Here is a 12,039-nt window from a genome sequence, read left to right as displayed (position 1 = left end):
TCATATTTCATAGGGATTTTGTGGCCTCGGGGATATACTTTGTAAAAATCTCATGTAAGCCTACACAAGTTCTCTAAGTCAATATTTGCCTAAAGTTTTTAATCTTTTGTTCTTATATTTGCTTTTTATTTTAGGTTGGCACCCAAGATTTTGCAAGGCGGTTTCATGCAACCTATGTTTCTTGGGCAGTCGCTTATCTCTTAGGTTTGATCTGTCTTATCCGAGCTTGTTACTGGGGAGCCATCAGAGTGAGTTATCCAGAACATAGTTTTGCATAAGCTTGCTTATGATTCAGTGATGCAGGGGAGAGTATCTAGCAGTTCTTGATAAGCTACTCTGGACATCTTTAAATCATTTATCCTAATGGATTCCATTCTGGTTTATGTATAGTTTCAAGACTTTGTGAGTATTTTATGAACGGATGCCCATTGCACTACATTATATGCAAACTGTTTTGCTGCTAGGTTTTCAAGCTCTGAATAATAAAACTGTGTTTTCATGTTCTTTTACATCTCTTAAAAGATATTTTTGGATTTGTCACCAAACATGACATATAACATCACCCTTCCATTATTTTTAAATCAGTTATTCCACATTACTTGATCTGTGAGTATTCCCAAGGAGTGTTTATAAATGTTTCTACAATAGCTTCACATTTATACTCACATTTTAATTAAACAGTATCAAAATTGCTTGCTTTAAAATCTAAGCAATATGCATTTTGCTTGAACTGCTTACTGTAACATTAACCTAAGATCATAGTGACCTTATTCAGGAGAAACCATTGAGTGTACCTTCAAAGACTTGACATTCTTGTCAGATAAAAACCATTTCTAGATACTGTATGCTTGTTTTTTGTTGTTTGTAGAAAGATACAATATTTTGGTAGTAATTTAAAATACAAGAATGAAAATATTTATTTGTCCACAGTTGGAGATAATGTTGGATAAATGTTTTTTCTCAAAGATCACAGGAGTTTTGTCTTTCATTTTGTCTGCTTTTTTTGTTTATTAATTATAAAAGTTCTGGTCTAGATTTATGGAATTTAATGTTAATCAGCTGTATGTATTCCTTTATAGATCTTGGAAGAAGTATTTCACGTTACATGTTTTATAAAACTAATCATTTAAACAAAGATATATTTACACTGGATTGCCCTTGTTTTCATTAGATCGTGATAAAATTTTCCTATTGGGCTAATTATGGACTGCTTATATGACGAGAGCCTATGACATTTTACACTAGGTAAAATGTTGAGATTAGAGGTAGTTACTCTTATCATTCTTTTCAAGTATAGCTGGTCAGATAGTTACCCAATTTATTCAAGAAGGTAGATCAAAGACAAAAAGCAACATAGTTTTCTAAGAATTCACTAGGTTTTAAGGAATCAGCTCTTGCACTGCCTATCTTTGCAGTTTTGAAAAAGAAATTGCTTAATTGAGAAGTAATGTTCTAAAGCCTATAATGTAGAATTAAGACAATGAGATGATATGAGTAAATTAATTGGCTGTTCCAGAGATAAGAATAATAATTTAAATTATTTATGTTCCTGACTAGTATAAAAATGTACTCATCAAAGAATTTGGAACAAAATACATGTAAACTTAAAAGAGTAAATGATAAATGTCTAAATGCAGTAGCTCAGGATTATATGTACCTTTGCAAATACACTAATAAAGATTATTGTTCAAATATTGTCTTGTTATATTCCATTTTTTTAAAAATAAGATTGTGTGGGGTGCTTGGGTGGCTCAGTCTGTTAAGTGTCCAACTCTTGATCTCAGCTTGTCATGATCTCATGATCGTGAGTTCAAACCCTGTGTTGGGCTCTGTGCTGACAGCGTGGAGCCTGTTTAGGATTCTCTCTCTCCCCCTCTCTCTTTGTCCTTCCTCTAGTCACTCATACACTTTCTTTCTCTTTCTTTCTCTCTCTCAAAATAAATAAGTAAACATTTAAAAACATGAAAAAAATTTAAAAGATAAAAATATTTTGAAAATATATTACTTTAAAGGAGTTTTCATGTTAAAGAACATATATAATGTGGGAGTGCCTGGGTGGCTCGGAAGGTTGAGCGACCTACTCTTAATTTCAGCTCAGGTCATGATCCCAGGGTCATGGGATTGAGCCCGGCATCAGGCTCCACATTGAGTATGGAGCCTGCTTAAGATTCTCACTCTCTCCTCCTCTGCCTCTCTTCCCTGCTCGTGTGTGTGCACACTCTCTCTCTCAAATAATAAAAAAGGAAGAACATATATAAGGTTTCTTCATATACTATTCCCTTATGTTTTTTCTAGTATTTTCATGGCTTCATTTAAAGAATATAGATTTATAATCTATTTATAATGCACTTGATGTGAGGTATGAAATAAGAATCTAATTTATTTCTTTCCTTAATGATTAACTAGTTGTACCAGCATGGTATTGAATCACCCATTCCTTTCCCATTAATTTGATATTCTACATTAAATTATATGCTGTATGATCTTTTTCCTTTCGGAATATAATTCCATGAGAGCAGGAAACTTGGTGGTCTTGCTCACTGCTTTATCTCCAGCATTTAGAATAGTGCTTAGTGTATTTGTTTTCAATAGATTTGTTGTATGGATGAATAAATGACTGAATAAATTGGTGCATTAAATTCTTATCCCTTGGGTCTGGACTTTATATTTTGTTACAGAATATATAGGTGAGTATTCATATAATCTTTGTTAAGAAAAAACCTTCTTAGTAAAACCTCAAAGCAGAAATCATACAAAAGGATTGATAGGTTGTATGATTAAAAAAAATAAAAACTTCTATGTGAATAAATCATAAGGAAAGCCAAAAGATAAACTGTATTTTTGAAATAGTAAGAAGAGTTAATCTTTTTAATATAGGAAGGGACTAAAGGCATGAAAAAGCAATTTATGAAAGAAGAAGTACAATACGTAATAACACATGAGCTTCTTTTCAATTTACTAATAATCAAAGAGTATAAGTTAAAACATGAGGTATTATTTTTCACCTAGCATATTAACAAAGAATGAAAGAGTGATTAATCCCTGTAATGTGAGGACATGAGGAAGCATAAACACACCACCCAGCCTCTGACGTAGTGATTCCGTCTCTCAGAATTTATCCTAAAGCTGTTGGATAAAAGAACAAATAAATGTATTTGTACAATGATGTTTATCACATCTTGTTCATAATAGGGATTAAAAGCAAGAAGTTCTTCCATTCAGTAATAAGAGGTAGGTAAAATAAATTATAGTACACTCATAGTATGAAATAAGTAGTCATTAACAAAATGATGAGTTTCTCTAATTCAATTGACAATGTCTCATAAAATATTGTGTGACAAAATCAGATTACAAACCAATATGTACAATATAATCCACTTTTTGAAGAAAATGTTTTTAGGTGTATGTGTTGAAAAAACTAAGGAAAATTAACACCAAAACATTAAGAGGGGTTATTCCTGGGTGACAGAAGATAATCCAACTTTTTAAAAGTTTCTGTATCGAAACAGCAAAAAGTTCCTGATTATGTTCTGTTGCTGTTAATTGCCTCTAATATGGGCATGGGATTTCTACACGGCAAAAGGTAAGGAGAGCCTACGCCTCTACTGCCAGACTCTAATGGGGGGTCCTCAAGTGGCCGCTAGACGGCCCACCAATTTGGCTGTGGTTAGTAATATAGAAAGAATCATAACAGGCGTATTGCACTTATACACCCAAAGATCCTAAAAAAATGAAATAAATTGGCTGTCATTCTTACTTTTGTAAACCAGGCAGGGCCAGATATTAGAAACCCTAAAAGAGACCCTTACCAAATTAACCATGGAGACTAGTGGAAATTGGGTAGTTCTCCTTCTCTATGCCCTTTACAGGGTAAGAAATCCCCCTTACACCAAGAAGGGCTATGCCAGGCTTTAGGGGTACGATGGTAACTCAGCTGACCCAGGGTTGGGTCAGTTACAAGACAGAGGGAGGAATGTAAGGACGCAGGTCTGAACCAAACTGACTCTAATCATTAGACAATAGAAGGACACACATTGCCCAAGACAGGAGGGACCACCCTTGTAACACCCAATCAGGAAAGGCCAGCTAACACCCTTAACATTTCTAAGGGCAGGCCTAAAGATGGAGGCTAAGACTAGTCATGCCACTCTGTGATTGGTCAATACTCTAAATGCTGTGATTGGGTCCCGCCAAAAGTAAGGAATACTCTAGGCAATGTGAATGGTTAAACCTGCTGTCAATAATATTGTATAATAATGATTGGATCACTATACCTGTTGTCACAATTTCCTGTAACTCCCCCTTCCCAAGCCCATAAAGGCCCTACCCGCCTTTGTTCAGGGCTCTCCGCATGGATCCGCTGCATTGGTGAAGTCTGTGAGCCCGAGTTTAGGTCCCACGAGCCTCAACCCGTAATAAAGCCCTTTGCTTTTGCATGTGTGGAAAAAAATAAAATTAAAGTTTCTGTACTAGATTAACAGTTGGAAAGTTTAAGTTTTGCTCTTCATGAATAGATAAGAATGCTATGTGATGATCACATCAATATTTGTTACATTCTCATTTAGGCTCTTGAAGTTTTAAATGTATTAAAATCCAAACCAGTGCATTTCATTGGTAAAATCTTAAAGTTAACAAATTACATACTTAAGCTTAGTCTGTATTAACATAACTGTTTAATTAAATCACATTTATGAAACTTTATACCGTTTTATTCGTAGAGCATTCCTTCCAATGTCTGGTACAGATGCAAAACATAGAAAGTGCCAGGAAAATGTTATTTGAAAGAATATACCATAGTCACTTATCAGAAATTATTTTTTTGGTTCCCTGCTATCCAAAGGAGTAAAAGATGGATTAATTTTCTTAGAAAAGGGGGAATAAGTGGAACCACGATCAGTTATTCTTGAGTAAGTCATCTGTGAGTGTGCATATGTCGTTTAGAAGATCCTAATAATGTTGTGTGTCAGGTACAGGGCTGGCCTCACGGTGCATGCAGTTTAACAGCCACAGGAAACCTAGGAAGCACATATTCTCCTTTGTGTGTCACCAGAAGAAATCGAAGTGTCACTTCCTTGTAGATATGAAAACAAGAGCATTTTAAGTAGGACGGGCATCTGCATTCAAAACAAGCGCTCCCGGGTGATTTGGATGTAGGTTTTTCTGGATCCTACTCTTGAGAAACACACACACAGGTTTGTGTCCACCTTCTCGGGCGTTCACATTTTCCTGTATAGAAAAAGCTTTAATTGTATTTGAGTAAATAATGCCATTTCCTTTGTTTAGCTCTTGTTTTGAGTTTTGATTTAGCTATACTTGTGCTTGTATGAAACTGTAAACATTTCCATGTGCATAGTCTCACAAATTGCTCTAAAGTATAAATTTGCACTTATTCAATATGTTTGGTACACATGTACACATACATCTCTATCGATATATAAAATAAGCACCGAAGGAAAAACCCCTAGTGTTTATGATCTGCCTTATATATGCGTTAATACTAAACCTCCGTGTCGGTTACCATGACTCTGCCACTGAAGAAGCTCAGAGTGCCTAAGTAAAGGTCATTCAGCTTGTATGTGATGGCATCTGCTGGAATCAGTCCATCTGCCTCCAGGATTTATCTGCTTTCCACTATGGCATGAGATTTCATTGTGCTTTGCTTTGTAGAGAATAACTTTTGAATTTTGTGCTTCCTACTGTTCATTGTCTGTAACTCATTTGTGGAAAGAAAAATTGAAAAATGTTTGCCCTCAGTATTTATTTCACAAAGAATAGAATACTTTTGTTTAAAAATATTTTTATGAATTTGATATTATATCCAACTTTAAGAGCATTTTATGTAACAAATTATTACATGTAATTATTTTATTCATAATATAAAATCGTAAGAAGACTAGCTAGGAATATTTTACTAAATATGAGGAAATTGACATACAATGAACTCTAATGTAACTTCTTTAATATTGATAGCAATATTAAAATGATTGTTAAATTGCAGAAGATGCTAAAAAAGGATTTGTAAAGGTTTTTAATTTTTAAAATCCATTTTACATGCTTCATTACAAATATACATAATTGCTAAGGTTCTCTATATTTTGATAAATACACATATGTTTGACTTGAGGTGGAATGCTATGTGAAAAGCAGAAAAATAAAAAACCTATATTCTTTTGGGACTGGCCCACAGACTAAGGTCAGACTAAGATAAAGCTGCAGATCTAGGAAATGAGTATGGTTTGTAATTTGACAAGTGACAATCTTCGATCTACCATAGAGGCAGTCTTTTCAGTTTTTACTGTAACTAAGTTCATCTAAGGTAACTTGCTAAATATAGGAAGTGATTACGCACATTTCTCTCAACTGATTTTTAAAATACTTGAGTGGCTATGCATATGTGTCGGTATTAATGGTTGGCTACTAAAAGTTCCCAAGGTTCAAATAAATTTTTCTGAAAAACCTTGTGGCAGTGCCTGATATTTCTACGTCAGATATACCTTTGGCTTGAGATATTGGACATTTAAGTAATTGTGGAGAAAATGTGTTATATTTTTTGTTTTTTAAGGTTTTAGGAAGAGTAAGCTTGGCAATGTGTAGAGAATTCCTTAGCTTATACAATGCTTTATTCTTTCCTGGCTTTTTCCTAAACACCTGCCTTACTCCTTCCTTTAAAAGCTCCTCTCTACCTACCATCTGCCGTCTACAAGTCTCCTTTCACTCCCCCATAATCAATGTAGACTTCAGTACCTGGTTTTCATTTCTACCATATGCCCTTGATCAAAGTATCAATGTGAATGGACTAACACTCTGGTCTGGACTCAGTCTCTCAAGTCTAATGACCTTTACCTCTATTCCACTTCTGCTATTCACCTCTAGCTGTATGGTGTGCTCATACTTAGAACCACTCTATCTCTTAATTCTTACACTCAGAAGTTCACTCTCTGAATGTATACCTCTTCTAATAAAATTCCCACTCTGTGCTGCTATTCAAGAACACCACTTTCAACACTTCCAGTTTCTTAGTTATTCTTCCACTGTATTGTCTCCTCTTTGTTTACCAGTGAATCCCACAGCCACACAGAATACCACCACTACAAATTCTTAGTTTTCACCTTCAGTTGCTCCTCAGCATTGTGCACCTGTCTCTGGCTGTCTATGTAAATTTCCCACAGATACTATTTGGAAACTTCAAAGTCCTATAGCCTCTTATCAGACTTTCCACAGTAGACCCCCTTCCTCTGATAGCAGATGATTTATTTCACCTGTTCTTTTCTTTGCCTCCACCTTCTACCTATTCGGTAGATCCATCCCATTCCCTCTTACCTCCTCAGAAAACTCACAGTATCTTTTCATTATTTCTATCCATCTAGCTGCCCACATCAATAACTGGGATGACCATTTTCATTTCTCATTCTCGCACCCTTTTCAGTCCATCAGGTCTCCTTTGTTCTCTTAAATGCACTTCTTTCTTCGTGTGCCCTCACCAAACTTTCTTGTGACTGTCATCAACATTGCCCAGGGGACCATAAAAGTCTATGAATTGATCGCTTTGCTGCTGTTCTTGCTTTGCCTGCTACCTGCTCCTCTTCTTGGTCCATTTTAAACAGTTACCTAGGTGATTCTTTTGTGAACGCACTTACAGTCTTATATCTAAAGTCTTTCAAAGACCATACTTCTGTAGCCTAATACTGAACTCATACCTCGTATTTTGTGTTTCTGCAGTACTGAATGACTAGTATTTTTTTTTTATTCACTGTTGTTTCATTTCTGTATACCTTTGGACATGTCCTTCTATTTACAAGGAATATCCCTGAGTTGGTAAACTCCTTTTCATCCTTGGAAATCCTGCTCAAGCATTACCTCCTCTAGGAACTCTTCCATGGTCCCTCTTTTTCCTGTTATCCCCATATAGAATTATTTCTTTCCTTGTACAACTTCTAAGTATATACTTCTAAATACTACATATACCACCCTCTATATTTTACTTATTAGTTTATATGTACTCTTAAAACTATCATTCTCTTCTTGCTTACTGTTCTTCAGTTATACTAAGTCATTTCACTTTGTATCCTCACTGCCTGGCACCTAACAAGACATAGGTCTTCAAAATTTTTTTTTTCCTGAGGTGAGCTAGATAGAACCAAGTCTCTATGGTTTTTAATGTATTGCTGTAATGCTTATGTGTGTGTGCGTCTCTGTGTGTATATGTATCCATAAAATGCTTTGTAAATGTTTGTGCAATAAGTGAGTGAGAGGCAGACTACTAGCAGGAGGCTAGTAGAAGATCATTTGGTAAAAACTCGGTAATTGCTGCCCTTTTCACTTCTTCCCAACTCCCTAGGCTTTCAGTAGCACCACGCTGGCACATACACGCGCTGGGAGTGCCTTTATTAACAATTAGCTTACTGAATGGGAATTGTGTGAATCTGCGACCTAGACAGTACATTTCATGAGAGCAGGTAACCAGTTTGTGTGTGTTATTTGTGTTCATATAGGGTTTTATTAACTAAAAGGAAGGTACTGTGAAGGTAAAGTCAAATAAGATATGAAATATAATGCTAACAAAAACCTCTACAATTAATAAAAAATGTTTGTGAACTATTATCTTTCTAATTGGTATTTCTGTTTCCACTCTTGCTTTTCCTCAATCCAGTCCCCAACCCTTTTTTAAAACCAAAGTAAATGTTTACTTAGAATGAGAGAAACAATGCAATGACAACCAGTTACAAATTTTAAAAAGCTGATTGACCAATACCAGGCATTAAAAAAAATCCTTGAAAATATTTAACTGCCTGAATCACCTCTATATTTAACCTATATTTTTAACTTCTATGTCTTTTTTAAAAGTTTATTTTGATAGATTGAGAGCAAGTGAGCACAGTTGAGGGGTAAAGAGAGAATTCTTTTTTAATTTTATGGGTTTTTTTTTTCCTGACTTTTACATGTTTGAGCATTGAGAATCATGCTTTATGAAAAAAGGCTTTTTGAAATTCTTTTTTCCATAACACCCAGTGCTCACCCCACAAGTGCCCTCCTCCATGCCCATCACCTCCCTTCTACTCTCCCCCTCCCCCATCAGTCCTGTTTGTTCTCAGTATTCAAGAGTCTCTTCATGATTTGCCTCCCGCCCTCTCCCCAACCATTTTTCCCCTTCCCCTCCCCCATGGTCCTCTGTTAAGTTAGGAGAGAGAATCCTAAGCAGGCCCAACGTCTAGGCTCTATCCTACAAACTGTGAGATCTGGACGCTCAATGGATTGAACCACCCAGGCCATTCAGTTTTATGTATTTTGATTGCCTCTTCATTTGGCAACACTTTTGTAACACATTTTCTTTGTGAGAGTAAATAGTTTGGTCATTTCTTCTGCATAGTTGATCAAAATTTATTTTTTATTGAAAATTCAGAGAAGTTGATTTCAACTTATTTAGTAACAACATAGCAGTTTTTAGTAGTGCTAATTTTGAGGAAATCTGTTGAGTTCCTTATGTGAGCTCAATGATTTCAGAGTATTTCAAGCTTTTCTTGATCAGTGTGATTAATCTTAAATATTCCTGAAATTACTCATTAATCTGTTGCCAAACTGTTGTTGTAACAGCTAGATTATCTTTTTAGATGCTGGTATCTCTTGCCAAATCAAAAAGAAATTTTTTTTAAGTTTCCATGTATTTAGGTGGATCACTCTCCTTCAATTACCAAAATAAATTTAGTCTATTACTTCTATTTTAAATGTATCTCAGGGCACTTGGGTGACTCAGTGCGTTGAGTGTGTTTTAATTTCATCTCAGGTCATGATCCCAGGATCATGGGATTGAGCCCTGCATGGGGCTCTGCACTTAGAGTCTGCTTTGGGATTGATTCCTCTCTCTTTTTGACCCTTTCCCCCCCTCTCGCGCCATCTCTAAAAAACAACAAAAGTATCTCTTCTTCTCAATGGATTACTGGTTTTGGTTTGATCTAAAATTTTTTTTTCTTCTGGTTCACTTTTTTGTCACAATAATTTCTATTGATTTCATATAGTAATATATACCAACTGTTTTATTGTACGATGTATAAATGTATGTTATATTGTTAAATATATGCTTGAAGAAGAAAACTTCTGTTTTGACTATTGATCGGAACTGAACCCTACACTTATAATTTTCTACATATGGGGGATGGCAAGATTTAACTCCATTGTCCACAGACTCGTGTGGTTTCCTGCCACTGACCCTGCACTTTTTAGATTCTGATGCCAGGTGAGTTGTCTCAGTTGGGGTAAGTGTGTCCCTGGAAGCTATTTCTACATCTAAATAGCAATAATTTGGGGGAGCCTGGGTGGCTCAGTCAGTTGAGTGTCAGACTTCGCTCAGGTCATGATCTCAGTTTGTGGGTTTGAGACACAAATCAGGCTCGCTGCTTCAGCCTGTCAGCGTGGAACCTGCGTTGGATCAGGTGTCCCCTTTCTGTACCCCTCTCCTTCTAGAGCTCCTGCTCTTTCTCTCTCTCTCAAAAAATAAAACATTTAAGTAGCAAAAACTTAACTTTGCATGAAAGTGCTTCTGAAACCACACATTTTAAAATGGTAAATCCTATCACATTACTGCCTCCCAGGAACCCTTCAGTGGTTCCCATTGCTCTTATAATAAAATTAAACCTCCCTACTGGAGACTTTGTATGATTTTGGCTTTTCCCAGCTCTCCAAACTCATATTTTCTTGCTTTTTCTCTGGTCCAGCCATACTGATTTCATATTAGTTTCTGAATTTTGCCAAACTTTTTCTTGCCCCAGGGCACTCATATCTAAATTCTGCTTACCTAGGCACTTTTTCCCTAGTCTACATCAGCTTTAACATGTACATAGATGATTCCTTTCCAGAGAGGCATTTCTCCTTTAGTCACCCTATTCTAGACAAGCTTTCTTTTTGCCTTTACACAACCTCCTTTGAATGTTTCTTGTCTTTTGAGTTCTCTAAATACTTCTTCCAGAATGCATAGTTTTCAATCAGCATCACGTTCCTAATGTTCCATTTTGTCCATTAAATGCCTATGATGCACGTGTGTGTGTGTGGATCCAGGCATATGTATGTATGGGTATATATTTTCTATATTTATAAAATAGCTGTTTGGATACCTCAACTTAAATGCCCCGTTATAATATATTGAGGAGTCCCACTCTGATTTGATCATTTCCCTCCCCAAAGCTGTTCAGCCTCTGGCATTCCCTCCCTTATGTTACCACCACCTACTCACTTATTTGCGCAAGTCAGAAATTCAAGTTACCTAGATTCCCGTGTTCATCCCTCCATCTAAACCGTCACTAAACATTGATTTCACTTCAGCAACGCATCTCTCAGATCTTCACTGCGTCTGTGACATAATTTCTTACTGGAGTTACTGCAAATGCCTCCAAGGAAGCCTTCTCGTGGTCTATTTAATACTGTTGTATCCCCCTGCCCTCAAAATCTGCCCTCCTCCATACAGCTGTCCGAATCATCTTCCAAAAATATTCAAAAAGGCGAACTACGAAAGATTTAAGACCTAATTCAGGTCCACTTCTCCTGTTTCACTTCCTCACTATCCGTTCCCCAACTCCAGCTGCCCCGCACTAGACACGTTTCCTTTTGCACTTGCTCCCCTCCTTTCCGGCGTTCTTTCCTTGGCCCAAACGCACCGCACCAGGGGCACAGCTCTGAAAACCGCTGACACCCTAAGAGGCAGGTACGCGCTCCCGGCCTAAGTCTGCTCCTCGGGTACAGTACTCAGCACGGCCCCCCCAAGTGCCAGCTAGCGCCCGGGCCCGCCGAACCACCCGGTCCACCCCCCGCCCCTGCCTGCTGCCAGCACCCAGGGGGGAGAGTGAAAGGAAAGAATAAAGGGGTGGGCAGAAAAGAAAGGATTCGGATGGAGGGGCTTCAACCATTCTTGGTCTTTGGGGACGGCAGTCAGATTAGAGTAACCGTTTCTGACCGCTCGAATCCTAGCAGGACTCGGCGGCGGCGGCGGGGAGAGCGGCCCGCGCCGTCGGGGCCGGCCGGCAGCTCTGACGCCGGAGGCACTCGGCCGGC

General features: G+C 37.3%; 1 protein-coding gene across 1 annotated transcript in view; it reads left to right on the top strand.

Moving 5' to 3' along the window:
• PIP4P2 (phosphatidylinositol-4,5-bisphosphate 4-phosphatase 2) overlaps positions 1-1,694 on the top strand; it is a 52,399-nt gene extending 50,705 nt beyond the window's left edge. Inside the window, exon 7 of the mRNA XM_029923940.1 lies at positions 135-1,694. Coding sequence (XP_029779800.1) covers positions 135-278 — 144 coding nt within the window. The 3' untranslated portion in view covers positions 279-1,694. The remainder of the gene's footprint in view (positions 1-134) is intronic.
• The last annotated feature ends 10,345 nt before the right edge of the window (positions 1,695-12,039 follow it).

The sequence above is a fragment of the Suricata suricatta genome, chromosome 15, assembly GCF_006229205.1.
Source record: "Suricata suricatta isolate VVHF042 chromosome 15, meerkat_22Aug2017_6uvM2_HiC, whole genome shotgun sequence".
Classification (NCBI taxonomy): domain Eukaryota; kingdom Metazoa; phylum Chordata; class Mammalia; order Carnivora; family Herpestidae; genus Suricata; species Suricata suricatta.
This window is presented reverse-complemented; position numbering and strand designations above follow the sequence as displayed.